Source organism: Gigantopelta aegis, chromosome 10 (assembly GCF_016097555.1).
Source record: "Gigantopelta aegis isolate Gae_Host chromosome 10, Gae_host_genome, whole genome shotgun sequence".
NCBI lineage: Eukaryota > Metazoa > Mollusca > Gastropoda > Neomphalida > Peltospiridae > Gigantopelta > Gigantopelta aegis.
The window spans coordinates 90,406,150-90,421,818 of NC_054708.1; the positions used below are offsets into that span (position 1 = coordinate 90,406,150).

Consider the following 15,669-nt stretch of genomic DNA (forward strand, 5'->3'; position numbering starts at 1 on the left):
GCTATACTCCCTCCAACAGTCCTGGCCACAGTCTGTAAGATGGACGTTATACTCTGTCCAACAATCCTCACTACAGTCTGTAAGATGGATGCTTTACTCACTCGCACATTGCTGATTACAGTCTGTAATGTGGATGCTACACTCGCTCCAACAGTCATGAATACAGTATGTAAGATGGATGCTATACTCCCTCCCACAGTCCTCACTACAGTCTGTAAGATGGATGCTATAATCGCTCCAACAGTCTGTAAGATGGACGCTATACTCGCTTCAACAGTCATGACTACAGCCTCAAAGATGGATGTTATGCTTGCTCCAACAGCCATGGCTACAGTTTGTAAGATGGATGCTATACTCGCTCCAACATTCCTGACTACTATATGTAACATGTATACATGTGTAGCTTCCTGGCTATGACATTCAACACAGCTACCAGTAATCTAATCTTGTTCCAGCTGGTGAGATGATGGCACTGTCTGCATAACAGTGTGCGTTAATATTGACAACGTGGTGGTATTTTACCCCGATTAATAACTATCTAAACATATGCCCGAATCAGCAAACAAAAACCTGTTCCGTATATCTGCGTGGTCAGTGGTGTTTGTACCGCTGTGTGTAGTAGCTAGTGCTGCGCTGTTGTGTGTGCGATTCCATTATATTTATACAAAGTTTGTTAAAGTTGGTTTTGTTTAAAGACACCACTAAAGCACATTGAATAATTAATCATCGGCTATTGCATGTCAAACATTAGAGTCTTAGAACGGAAACCTTCTAAATTGTTCTGTTAGTAGCAAGAGATCTTTTATATGCACTTTACCAAAGACAGAAAGCACATAAAGTCTTTGACCAGTTGTGGTGTATTGGTTGGAAGGAGAAAAAACCCAATCAGCGAAATGGATCCACCGAGGTTATTTTAATGTGTTGTTGTTGTTTGTTGTTGGGTTTTTTGTTGTTGTTTTTTTACCTTCATGCGAAGAAAAAAAAAACCTTGATGGAAAACGCGACCCATTGCCAGTTCTCAGACTGGGGAAGCCTATTTGGTTGTAATGTGTGTCCTTTCTGTGGCTCTTCCCATCAAGTGTTTAAAATATATTTAAACAAATAAGCTTTTCCCGCCATACCAAGAAACATTAGAAATTGTTTGATGGAACCACCGAGTTCACATTGGATCAGCCTTGGTCTTCATACCAGTAGCAAATTAGTGCATGCTTGTCATTTACATTTTAGAACAGTTTGGTCTTTAAACCGGTAACACACTTTAACGAATATGCTCTTTATACCAGAAACATACGAGAACATATTTGTCTTCATGTAATAGATAATTCAACTTCCTGCGAGTTCAAGTCATGAACCCTCCATAGGTGAGTTCAGCGCTCTGTTAGCTGAGCTAATAAAGATATTACTACTAGCTTCTGTCGGTTGAAGCGCTCCATACGAACAGGACACTGAAACCACTAACTAACTACGTGCTGTGTCTGGTGCCTGGTCTGTCATATGGAACACTATTTTCAGCTTGACCTGTATCTGTACAGTACTTGACATCCTGGCAGTTCAAGCACTCGTGCTGTGGGCACAGCAGTTGGGTATACGTTGGAGACTGGATTTAGAATAGAGTTGTCTCTCTTTGTGAAATCAGTACTTTCAAGATTAGACGGATCATTGTATCAAGATGGGAATGTTTTGGGTTTTAGTTTTGGTCATATACCTTACTTTCATACAGCTTCCTTTGTAAAGCCATTCAGATCCCCAGCTCCCACAGGACCCGGCTGTACCGGTTCGCTTCCGACGGAGTCAGTGTCGCGAGATGATGACTTGCCATATTTGGCAAACTGGGACATCTTGGTCTTTGCCTTGTCAAGCTTATCACCAACGTCTTGCATCTTTTCTATCCCAGCGTCCTTTGCCCTGTCTAGAGTTTTACCCACAACCTCGATGGTTTCCTTCGCCTTCGTCGTCGCCTGGTCCACCTTCTCCTTTGCCTTGTCAATGGTCTTCGTGAACACCTCTATAGCCACGTTCACGCACATCGACACGAGAGACAGGCCGATGAAAATGTAGATGGAGGATAGCAGGAAGAACTTGGGATGCTCGGGAATGACGTCACCAAACCCTATGGTGCTGATGGAAATGAAGATGAAATAGAAAGACCGCAGAAAATCCCAGTTGTCTTCCCACAACAAGTACATGAATGATCCTAGGATGATGTACACGACCACTATCGCGATCGCAACGACGAATGGCAAACTGAAGGAAGAGTCGTCCTCCCGCTCTTTCTCAATCACTGTGTCTGCGCATGCGTCCACGTCTGCTTCTGTGTCTGTTTCTAAGTATGTTTCTACGTCAGCTAACGGTGGACCTGTAGCTGCCTTTCTCTTTCCAAGATCACCACTGTTGGTTTTGTTCAGCTGATGTTCTTCCACTTCCTCGTCACTGTCCGCCTCTTTCGTTCTCCTCCTGACTGTGTGAGGTTTTCGTTTGCTAAGACGCTTGCAGTAGCCAGTCAAGTAGAAGCGCCTAACAAAGGACCATAGGAACTTGATGGCGACCATCAGCTGTCTGCCTAGATCGGCCAACACAATCAGAGCGAGGGGGATCCCGAATGTTGCGTACACCATCGTCACCACCCGACCAGCAGTCGTAGAGGGCGCTATGTGGCCATATCCTGTAAAAAAGACACACATCAATTATACACCATCGTCACCACCCGACCAGCAGTTGTAGATCGTGCTATGTGGCCATACCCTATGAATAAGACAGAAACATGAATTTTACACCATCGTCATAACTCGACTAGCAGTCGGAGATGGTGCTATGTAACTATGACTTGTCAAAAATTACAAGACGCATAAAACAGAAGATTTACAAAGTTAAGCGCTTGAAAACTAAACCTAAGTGAATGTATTAAAGGGGCATCCATGACTTAGTAACCCTAGTGAGATGTGTTTGGTGAGTATCGTCTTCTTAAAAAGGTTAAAATCATATATTAATTACAGTTTGGTTCCAGGAATATCAATGTTTGTACATCTAATTTGGTTCCTGGAATATCAATGTTTGCACATCTAATTTGGTTCCTGGAATATCAATGTTTGCACATCTAATTTGGTTCCTGGAATATCAATGTTTGTGCATCTAATTCATGTGCGCTTCTCCGTTGGCTGATGGCTGCCAATAACGTTTTACGAATTTAACTGGAGTATTAAGAAGTTGGCGCTCATACAAACAGTAGGCCAGCCAAACCACACGGACGTGCGAATGACGACACTGTATCTAATGTGTTATTTTAAATGTTAAATCGCCAGAAACATCTATCAATGAATAGGAATATCCTTCTAAATGATTCGTTAATCTGTTTCAGTTCGTATTGACTGATGGTGTTTGCCGATGGTCAAACAATTTACTCTGCATTAGTTTAATTTTGGCGACAAACGTGTGTCACGCTGGGAAATCAATACAAACAGGTCGCATCTGAAGATGATTTTGTAATACATTTCAAATCACGTTTGATTTCATGATTATGTGAATGTGACATTATACTCCATACGCAGTATGTATTACTCAAACAACAATACAAATACGAAAACTATTATGTGTCTCTTTGTGTGACGGGTGGGGGAAGCCCAGTAGAGAAATGCTCGCTTCATAAGCGATCGGTTTGGGATCGATCCCCGTCGGTGGACCCATTGAGCTATTTCTTATCCAAGCCAGTACACGACTAGTATATGAAAGGCCGTGGTATGTGGTATCCTGTCTGTGGGATGGTGCATATAAAGGGTCCCTTGCTACTAATGGAAAAAAGTAGCGGGTTTCCTCTCCAAGACTATATGTCACAATTACCATATGTTCACTCCGATGATTAATAAATCAATGTGTTCAAGTGGTGCCGTTAAACAAAACAAAATTTAAGTTAAAACCAGATAACTTATCCATTGCCATAAAACCAGTTAACTTATCCATTGCCATAAAACCAGATAACTTATCCATTGCCATAAAACCCGATATCTTATCCATTGCCATAACACCCGATAACTTATCCATTGCCATAAAACCCGCCATAAAACCCGATAACTTATCCATTGCCATAAAACCAGATAACCTATCCATTGCCATAAAACCCGATAAGTGATCCATTGCCATAAAACCAGATAACGTATCCATTGCCATAAATGCCGGTATATGATTGTGAAAAGACTATGGTGAGAAAAGACTGTTAAACACCACTGTGTCGAAATCATAGGGGCGGGAGACATCTGGCGTTAAACAAACCACGAGACAAGTTGCTGTGTGTTATGCTTCAATCAGGAAACTACGCTGATCATTTAAAGAAATGTGAAGATATTGTCACAGTGCTAAACTTCAACTTTATAACAATACGTATTATATCTTTATTTTTACGAGTGCATTACTTAGAATTAGTTAATTGGTAATCTGACGTCTGCCATGGTATCCACTTAGTGACTTGCCAGTCAAACCAATTAGTGTCAAGACCTAATTAAATATGTAACGAGCAATCTGATACAATGCAATTTAATTGTTGCCACGGGTATTGCAGACGTCTGAACGAGTACACCATGACAACTGTATATTACATAGATACGTGTTTAGTATGTGTCTTATAAATAAGGATAATTTACCCATGAAGGACAGACTTGGGGAGAACAGATACTGTTCACATGCCTTGAAGTTCTCTCACAAAACACACTCTACTGGAAGATCCGAGAGACAGTTTTGTAACATAACCAATGTCAACTCTATCGGGAGACCTGTGTGTTATTCACCCAAGAGCTCTGACTTGTATATTATCTGTATCACCATGTTGGTAATTTATTAATCACGTTTCATGTTTGGAAAGTACAATACAAGAAACTACATCACCAACTTGAGACTTCTCTTCTGTTACTTCATTTACATTCGTAAATTACGCTGTGTTAATATATATATATATATATATATATATATATATATATATATATATATATATATATATATATATATATATATATATGTATAATGTTTTTACCATACAATTAGTTGGGTGAAAAACCCGTCGAAATGTATCTAAAATGCAAGAGGACATTGATAATATAACTGATACAGGCTTGGTTTTGTTTTGTTTTTGTGTCGGCTTTTTGTTGTTTTTTCTTGTTGCTGTTTTGTTTTTCTTTTTTCTTAATTAAATTTAGTTTTACGAACGCTAGGCTCCTGAATAGTGGTTAGCTATTAGAGAGAACTCATTTTGTGCAGGTGTTTTAAACCTCCTTATTCCGCTGTCAAGCGTCGCTGGCTTGAAGCCGGTACTGTCGTCAAAGTCCAGCACCTGTCGCCCGTGAGAGTCGAGCACCTGTCAGTCGGTTCAGTCATGAGAGTCGAGCACATATCAGCCGTGAGAGTCAAGCACCTGTCAGCCGTGACACTCATGAGAGTTTAGCACCTATCAGCCGTGAGAGTCAAGCACCTGTCAGCCGTGACAATCGTGAGAGTTGAGCACCTATCAGCCGTGAGAGTCGAGCACCTGTCAGCTGTCAGAGTCGACCACCTGTCAGTCGATACAGTCGTGAGAGTTGAGCACCTATCCGCCGTGAGAGTCGACCATCTGTCAGTCGGTATAGTCGTGAGAGTCGAGCACCTGTCAGTCTTGAGAGTCGAGCACCTGTCAGTCATGGGAGTCGAGCACCTGTCAGTCGGTACTGTCGTGACAGTCGAGAACCTAACAGCCGTGAGAGTCGAGCATCTGTCAGCCGTGAGAGTTGAGCACCTGTCGGACGTCAGAGTCGAGCACCTATCAGTCGTTACTGCCGTAAGAGTCGAGCACCTGACAGTCGCGAGAGTCGAGCACCTATCAGCCGTGAAAGTCCAGCACCTGTCAGTCGGTACAGTCGTGAGAGTCGACCACCTGTCAGTCGGTACTGTCGTGGGAGTCGAGCACCTATCAGCCGTGAGAGTCAATCACCTGTCAGCCGTAAGAGTCGAGCACCTATCAGCCGTGAGAGTCAATCACCTGTCAGCCGTAAGAGTCAATCACCTGTCAGCCGTAAGAGTCGAGCACCTATCAGCCGTGAGAGTCAATCACCTGTCAGCCGTAAGAGTCGAGCACCTATCAGCCGTGAGAGTCAATCACCTGTCAGCCGTAAGAGTCAATCACCTGTCAGCCGTGAGAGTCGAGCACCTGTCAGCCGTAAGAGTCAATCACCTGTCAGTCGGTACAGTCATGAGAGTCGAGCACCTATCAGCCGTGAGAGTAGAGCACCTGTCAGTCGTGAGAGTAGAGCACCTGTCAGTCGTGATAGTAAAGCACCTGTCAGTCGTTACTCTCGCGAAAGTCGAGCATCTGTCAGCCGTGAGAGTCAAGCACCTGTCAGTCATGAGAGTCGAGCACCTATCAGTCGTTACTGTCGTGAGAGTCGAGCACCTGTCAGTCGTTACTGTCGTGAGAGTCGAGCACCTGTCAGTCATTACTGTCATGAGAGTCGAGCACCTATCAGCCGTAAAAGTCGAGCACCTATCAGCCGTGAAAGTCGAGCACCTGTCAGACGTAAGATTCGAGCACATATCAGTCGTTACTGTCGTGAGAGTCGAGCACCTATCAGCCGTGAGAGTTGAGCACCTGTCAGCCGTTACTGTCGTGAGAGTCGAGAACATGTCAGTCGGTACTGTCGTGAGAGTCGAGCACCTGTCAGTCGGTACTGTTGTGATAGTTGAGCACCTACCAGCCGTGAGAGTCGAGAACCTGTCAGTCGTTACTGTCGTGAGAGTCGAGCACCTGTCAGTCGGTACTCTTGTGATAGTTGAGCACCTATCAGCCGTGAGAGTCGAGTACCAGTCAGCCATGAGAGTCAAGCACCTGTCAGTCGTGAGTGTCGAGAACCTGTCAGTCGTTACTGTCGTGAGAGTCGAACACCTGTCGGTCGGTACTCTCGTGAGAGTTGAGCACCTGTCAGTCGTGAGAGTCGAACACCTGTCAGTCGGTACTCTCGTGAGAGTTGAGCACCTGTCAGTCGTGAGAGTCGAACACCTGTCAGTCGGTACTCTCGTGAGAGTTGAGCACCTGTCAGTCGTGAGAGTCGAGCACCTGTCAGTCGGTACTCTCGTGAGAGTCGAGCACCTGTCAGTCGGTACAGTCATGAGAGTCGAGCACATATCAGTCGTGACAGTAGAGCACCTGTCAGTCGTGACAGTAGAGCACCTGTCAGTCGTTACCGTCGTGAGACTCGAGTACCTATCAGCCGTGACAGTAGACCACCTGTCAGTCGTGAGAGTACAGCATCTGTCAGTCGTTACTCCCGTGAGAGTCAAGCACCTGTCAGTCATGAGAGTCGAGCACCTGTCAGTCGTTACTGTCGTGAGAGTCGAGCACCTGTCAGTCATTACTGTCATGAGAGTCGAGCACCTATCAGCCATAAAAGTCGAGCACCTATCAGCAGTGAGACTCGAACACCTGTCAGACGTAAAATTCGCGCACCTATCAGCCGTTACTGTCGTGAGAGTCGAGCACCTATCAGCCGTGAGAGTTGACCACCTGTCAGCCCTGACGGTTGAGCACCTGTCAGTCATGAGAGTCGAACACCTGTCAGTCGTTACTGTCGTGAGAGTCGAGCACCTATCAGCCGTGAGAGTTGACCACCTGTCAGCCCTGAGGGTTGAGCACCTGTCAGTCATGGGAGTCGAGCACCTGTCAGTCGGTACTGTCGTGAGAGTCGAGAACCTAACAGCCGTGAGAGTCGAGCATCTTTCAGCCGTGAGAGTTGAGCACCTGTCGGACGTGAGAGTCGAGCACCTACCAGTCGTTACTGCCGTAAGAGTCGAGCACCTGTCAGTCGCGAGAGTCGAGCACCTATCAGCCGTGAAAGTCCAGCACCTGTCAGTCGGTACAGTCTTGAGAGTCGAGCACATGTCAGTCGTAAGAGTCGACCACCTGTCAGTCGGTACTGTCGTGGGAGTCGAGCACCTATCAGCCGTGAGAGTCAATCACCTGTCAGCCATAAGAGTCGAGCACCTATCAGCCGTGAGAGTCGAGCACCTGTTAGCCGTGAGAGTTGAGCACGTGTCAGTCGTAAGATTCGAGCACCTATCAGTCGTTACTGTCGTGAGATTCGAGCACCTACCAGTCGGTACTCTCGTGAGAGTTGAGCACCTGTCAGTCGTGAGAGTCAAACACCTGTCAGTCGGTACTCTCGTGAGAGTTGAGAACCTGTCAGTCGTGAGAGTCGAACACCTGTCAGTCGGTACTCTCGTGAGAGTTGAGCACCTGTCAGTCGTGAAAGTCGAGCACCTGTCAGTCGGTATTCTCGTGAGAGCCGAGCACCTGTCAGTCGGTACAGTCATGAGAGTCGAGTACCTACCAGTCGGTACTCTCACTCGAGTTGAGCACCTGTCAGTCGTGAGAGTCGAGCACCTGTCAGTCGGTACTCTCGTGAGAGTCGAGCACCTGTCAGTCGGTACAGTCATGAGAGTCGAGCAACTATCAGTCGTGAGAGTAGAGCACCTGTCAGTCGTGAGAGTAGAGCACCTGTCCGTCGCTACTCTCGTGAGACTCGAGTACCTATCAGCCGTGAGAGTAGAGACCTGTCAGTCGTGAGAGTAGATCACCTGTCAGTCGTGAGAGTAGAGCACCTGTCAGTCGTTACTCCCGTGAGAGTCAAGCACCTCTCAGTCATGAGTGTCGAGCACCTATCAGTCGTTACTGTCGTGGGAGTCGAGCACCTGTCAGTCATTACTGTCATGAGAGTCGAGCACCTATCAGCCGTGAGAGTCGAGCACCTGTCAGTCGTGCGAATCGAACACCTGTCAGTCGGTACTCTCGTGAGAGTTGAGAACCTGTCAGCCATGAGAGTCGAGCACCTGTCAGTCGTTACTGTCGTGAGAGATGAGCACCTGCCAATCGTTACTGTAGTGAGAGTCGAACACCTATCAGACGTAAGAGTCGAGCACCTATCAGCCGTGAGCGTCGAGCACCTCTCAGCTGTGAGAGTCGAGCACCTGTCAGTCGTTACTGTCGTGAGAGTCGAGAACCTGTCAGTCGGTGCTGTCGTGAGTGTTGAGCACCTGTCATTCGTGAGAGTGCAACACCTGTCAGCCGTGAGGGTTGAGCACCTCTCAGTCATGAGAGTCGAGGACCTGTCAGTCGTTAATGTCGTGAGATTTCAGCACCTATCAGTCGTTACTGTCGTGAGAGTCGAACACCTGTCAGTCGCTACTGTCGTGAGAGTCGAGCACCTATCAGCCGTGAGAATAGAGCACATGTCAGCCGTGAGGATTGAGCACCTGTCACTCATGAGAGTCGAGCACCTGTCAGTCGTTACTGCCGTGAGGGTCGAGCACCTGTCAGTCGGTACTGTCGTTTGATTCGAGCAGCTATCAGCCATGAAAGTCCAGCACCTGTCAGTCGTGAGAGTCGAGTACCTGTCAATCGGTACTGTCGTGGGAGTCGAGCACATATCAACCGTGAGAGTCAATCACCTGTCAGCCGTAAGAGTCGAGCACCTATCAGCCGTGATAGTCGAGCACCTGTCACCTGTAAGAGTTGAGCACCTGTCAGTCGTAAGATTCGAGCACCTATCAGTCGTTACTGTCGTGAGATTCGAACACCTGTCGGTCGGTACTCTCGTGAGAGTTGAGCACCTGTCAGTCGTGAGAGTCGAACACCTGTCAGTCGGTACTCTCGTGAGAGTTGAGCACCTGTCAGTCGGTACAGTCACGAGAGTCGAGCACCTGTCAGCCGTGAGAGTTGAGCTAGTTGCTAAGTTCCGTGCCCATTACAATATGCTTGAATCTAAATTGTATGCGCACACAAATATATTACATTATCGTTACAGGTTGGAACGTGTTTTCAATTAATCTCACACACATTGCGTTAGTGCGATGTTTAATCCAGTCTCGTGTTATTGCGGCAAGTTTTAACGTGTACGAAGATAGATAGCGTACTACTCACTTCATAATCCTAGTGACGTTATTACAAAACAGGAAACAATGATAAATTACTAGTATGTTAAGTTAAAAGTTTGTATTTGTTTAACCACACCACTAGAGCACATATATTTATTAATCATTGGCTATTGGATGTCAAACATTTAGTAATTTTGACATATAGTCTTCGAAAACCCACTACAGTTTTCTATTAGTAGCAAGGGATCTTTTATATGAATCATCCCATAACCACAACCTATGGTATACCAGTCGTGATGCACTATACTAGCTAGAACGAGAAATAACATAATAGGCCCACCGACGGAGATCGATCCTAGACCGACCGGGCAGTGTTTGCCCGGGCGCCATTTGAAGGAGGGTGCCACTGCGCAGTTTTGTTAAAAGTCAGACGTTACCTTAAAGATGGATGTCAGGTGTTTGGACAGGGGCGCAATTTCAGTGCTTGCCATTTTACGTAGGTACGCCACTGACCGACCGCGCACCAAGCGAGAGATTTACCACTGGGCTACTATACGTCTCTCCCCATTGAGAACATGCCATTGCCTTATATTAAATATTTACACTGCAAGGACAGTGCAGCCACATAGATACCCAGTATTAAATACGATTATATAATATGTTCTATACCCGTTGAAACCAGTGTCCTACGACTGGTGCATCAAAGTCGTGGTATGTACTGTCATGTTTATGTGTATAAGATAAAATATATCTTGCTCCTGATGGAAAAATATAACGAATCTCTCTCTCTCTCTCTCTCTCTCTCTCTCTCTCTCTCTCTCTCTCTCTCTCTCTCTCTCTCTCTCTCTCTCTCTCTCTCTCTCTCTCTCTCACACACACACACACACACACACACACACCCTCTCTCTCTCTCTCTCTCTCTCTCTCTCTCTCTCTCTCTCTCTCTCTCTCTCTCTCTCTCTCTCTCTCTCTCTCTCTCTCTCTCTCTCTCTCTCTCTCTCTCTCTCTCTCTATCTCTATCTCTCTCTCTCTCGGTACTGTCGCCTTGTTTATAGGGACACTGATATTCTACACACATTAAGACGACAACAAAGACCTTGTGATTATACAGACACTGATATTCTATACACATTAACACAACAAACACCTTGATTATACAGATACTGATATTACACATTAAGACGACAGCAAACACCTTGTTGATACAGACACTGATATTCTAAACAGGAAAGTACCTTTAATATGTAATTTTAGTCAGCAAAACGTTTCCGTGTCTCACACACACGTTACCATGGCAGCACACTCGGGATAGTCTGTGTAACTACCTAATTCCAGCTCGTTGGATTTTGCACAAAACGTAATTTTAAATTATTTATCAATCAAAGCACACGAATATGATTGTTTCGGAACTTTCCATTGTGTGTCAACCGCTGACAATATGGATGTGTTTTACACTGCCGTCCTTTCACAACTGATGATAATATGGATGTGTTTTACACTGCCGTCCTTTCACAACTGATGACACACGGGGTTTTATTTTATATATGTGTTTCCATTAATCAGAGCTGACATTGCCAAAACAATGAATAAACCAGATTCAGCCTGCAGATACACATAAATAAGACAACCCGATGATTTCCATAAATCGGTTGTTGTTAGGCTGTTTTCCATTATCTGTTTTCATCTGCAGTCAAAGATTCAGAAATTTTATTTTATTCTATTCTATTTTAAGCTTAACCTTTCGGGGCTCCGTTTTACGAAGCGATCAATCTTAGCACTAAGATCATGTTACGTTCATTAGGTAGCTATGCACTCAGCGATAAGATCGCTTCGTAAAACGGGGCCCAGTGGTTTTGAGGTGGAATGCTTTGAGGTAAGCATATTTGTACTTAATTTGGGCATACACATTTTGGGCAGAACGTTTGTTTCTTAACGTTGGCGCATTCTAAAGCCCTGTGGGTAGTCTAAAGAACAAGGCGAGGTGGTTTCTATGATTTATTTGTATGGTATGGTAGTTGACGGGAGTGTTAAATGCACTTCATTTCTGTTACGTTAATTGTTATTTGCTAAACCCATCGACAGGAACACTTTTAATACATAAGACATAAGTCATCACCCAGCATGGACAGAAAGACACTATTCCGTGCTTATAATTAAAAACATGCAGGAAGTTACTTCATTTTGGACCCAATTGCTTCCCTTGAAGAATTCTGCCTGAAAGCAAACTGAAGTAAGTTCCGTGTGGACCTAGTTGTTAGGGGATATATTATCGAGATGTACTCTCATTATGGAAGTAGATAGAGCCCTAGTGCAACCTCGCCTACAAGCATTACTACTGAGCAATATCCTAATCGCTGATGATCTACCACAGACGAGGCGCTTAAAGAAAAAAGGCAACCAAAAAGAAAATGCTTTACATTACCTATTGTAGTGTAAATTGTACCGCAAAAAAACAAAGATCCCCAAAAGGTCCATTTAGTCTGTGACTTCACTCCCAGCTCCTCCTCGTAGCCAATCAGCAACGCCTGCACCATCGCCTCCAGGGTCGTCTGGTTAATGTCACCCTTCACATATAGAGCAGACAGATTCCCTAGACTGGAGACTATGTTCGACCTCTTTTCTTGGAGCATCGTCTGTTCGGCTAGTTCATGTGGCGACTCGACAGCCCGGATCATGTAGGCGCCGAGGAAGGAGTAGGCGATCAGCAGCAGCAGCAGACCCACGGAGGACGACACGATCCGATAGGCAGTCCGCAACACCTGTCTCAGCTTTCTCACGAACAGGCCAAAGTTTGTGTCACGTGGTTTGTTACGATCGTCGGAGATGCGTCTTAGGTCGTCATCCATAGTGAACGAGCCGGCGTCCATGCCGTCTGCCAAGCGCATGCGCTCCTCGTCCTCTGCAACAGAGGAAAAGAGATAGAGTTATCGTGAAGAGGCATGTTTGTAGAATTGCATAAAGCATAAATATAACATAAGCGCTTTCAGACGCAGGTGGATAATCGATAGCGGGGCGCCGAGTCGAGATACGAACTGGAATCACTCTATTGACGGATTCACGCTCCAGTGACGAATTCGGAATAATCGTATCACCAGGTCACAGATATCAGTTATTGTACAAGCATTATATTGAGTTCACTTCGTTCGTACTTTTAATCCAAAGTAGTTTTTTTAATCACACACATGAGGTTTATATATATATATATATATATATATATATATATATATATATATATATATATATATATATATATATATATATATATATATACATATATATATATATATATATATATATATACATATATATATATATATATATATATATATATATATATATATATATATATATATATATATATATATATATATATATATATATATATATATATATATATATATATATATATATACAGGTATATATACAAACACACATATATATATACTATATAAATATACAAACAGAAATAGAGAAGAGAGAGAAAAGAGAGAGAGAGAGAGGAGAGAGAGAGGAGAGAGAGAGAGCATCTTTTCTTAGAGAGAGAGAGAGAGAGAGAGAGAGAGAGAGGCTATTGCCAAAGTGTTTTTCGGTATCGTCAATATCATATATTAACATTCGGTTCATGTCACATGACCTCACACGTGCCAGATCAAATAGTATTATGTGAGACTCTGGCGAGCATAATACATTATTTTTATTCCTAATATATGGTACTGATGATACCGAAATACACGAGGGTAATAATCTCTTTATCATATAATCTCAAGCTTAATACAACGTGTTTTTTTGTAAACTGCACACGCAACTTTAATTTCAGTCCACCATTACAAGATATTCATATGACGTAACAATATGTGGCGTGGTGTATGTTTGAATGGAAATAACGTCAAACTCGAATGACGTCATTTGGGAGGTCCATACATCGAAATAAACTAGGACTTAATGGTTTCTGTTTCCTGAACGCTGGACAGCTTTCAGTGTCAAATTGCCATTGGAATGTTTTTATTTGATGACTATGCAATGTCACCCAAGTACGTTTGCTTAAATGTCAACAAACCTAGTGACGTGACCTCGATTAATTTACATCTAATTTGCAAAGTTATCAAATTGTTAAAGTATGTGATCTGAAATATATCACATACTTTGATTGCACCGAAAATGTAAGATGTTACACACAGACACACACGACACACACACACACACACACACACACACACACACACACACACACACACACACACAGATATATATATATATATATATATATATATATATATATATATATATATATATATATATATATATATCATATTACACATTTTCAGTGCAATCAAAGTTAAGAATTAAGAATTTGATAACTTTGCAAATTAGATGTAAATTAGTCGAGGTTTCAGCACTAGGTTTATTTATTGACAGCTGCATCAGTGACCAAATCTCACTTGAAAGTTTTAATGATTGACAAGTGTCACCTTCAGGACTTACCAAACAACATAATTTGAAAGAAACATTAAAATATACTGAACTGACATATAAACTGCCTTATCGTTAAAGGGACTATCGTGAGTGTTTAGATATTTTGTAAAACATTTCGGCCAATAATATTATAACCTTTCATAATTAGTATAGTGTACTCTACTTACATTTTCTTGCTTAGAATTACAAATTTTTTATAGCCAATTCATTTCGGATCATGCTAATGTTTTATAGTAGATCAGTATGGAATTTTGCACACAATAATTTCATATATATATAATTTCATATATATATATATGACCTACGCCGCAATACTCCCTATGTTAAGTCCAATGACGTCATAGCCCATGCACGACATACATATATATATATATATATATATATATATCACCTTACCAGGCCAAGACACAATATAACCACCCGGATCACCTTACCAGGCCAAGACACGATATAACCACCCAGATCACCTTACCAGGCCAAGACACAATATAACCACCCCGGATCACCTTACCAGGCCAAGACACGATATAACCGCCCGATCACCTTACCAGGCCAAGACACGATATAACCACCCGGATCACCTTACCAAGGCCAAGGCCACACGATATAACCACCCGGATCACCTTACCAGGCCAAGACACGATATAACACCCGGATCACCTTACCAGGCCAAGACACGATATAACTGCCCGGATCCACCTTACCAGATCACCTTACCAGGCCAAGACACGATGTAACCACCCGGATTACCTTACCAGGCCAAGACACGATATAGCCACTAGGATCACCTTACCAGGCCAAGACACAATATAACCACCCAGATCACCTTACCAGGCCAAGACACGATATAACCACCCGGATCACCTTACCAGGCCAAGACACGATATAACCACCCGGATCACCTTACCAGGCCAAGACACGATATAACCACCCGGATCACCTTACCAGGCCAAGACACGATATAACCACCCGGATCACCTAACCAGGCCAAGACACGATATAACAGCCCGGATCACCTTACCAGGCCAAGACACGATATAACCACCCGGATCACCTTACCAGGCCAAGACACGATATAACCACCCGGATCACCTTACCAGGCCAAGACACGATATAACCACCCGGATCACCTTACCAGGCCAAGACACGATATAACCACCCGGATCACCTTACCAGGCCAAGACACGATATAACCGGATCACCTTACCAGGCCAAGATCACCGGATCACCTTACCAGGCCAAGACACGATATAACCACCCGGATCACCTTACCAGGCCAAGACACGATATAACCACCCGGATCACCTTACCAGGCCA

The 15,669-nt window shown here is 43.9% G+C and overlaps 1 protein-coding gene across 1 annotated transcript; it reads right to left on the minus strand.

Annotated features, from left to right (window-relative positions):
• Nucleotides 1-1,251: 1,251 nt before the first annotated feature.
• On the minus strand, nt 1,252-12,736 carry LOC121384663 (potassium channel subfamily K member 18-like). The gene is made up of 2 exons (XM_041515148.1): nt 12,302-12,736; nt 1,252-2,662 (listed from the first exon to the last, which is right to left on the minus strand). Exons 1-2 carry the CDS (start codon nt 12,723-12,725, stop codon nt 1,713-1,715), a joined length of 1,374 nt encoding a protein of 457 aa, XP_041371082.1. The 5' UTR covers nt 12,726-12,736; the 3' UTR covers nt 1,252-1,712.
• Nucleotides 12,737-15,669: the final 2,933 nt, after the last annotated feature.

What these genes read in the sequence shown, in the direction of transcription:
- LOC121384663 (XM_041515148.1), bottom strand. Translation starts at nt 12,725, where the DNA reads ATGGATGACGACCTAAGACGCATCTCCGACGATCGTAACAAACCACGT. An exon ending in TACAATTTACACTACAATAG is followed by an intron (nt 2,663 to 12,301) that starts GTAATGTAAAGC and finishes TCTTTTTTACAG; the next exon opens with GATATGGCCACATAGCGCCC.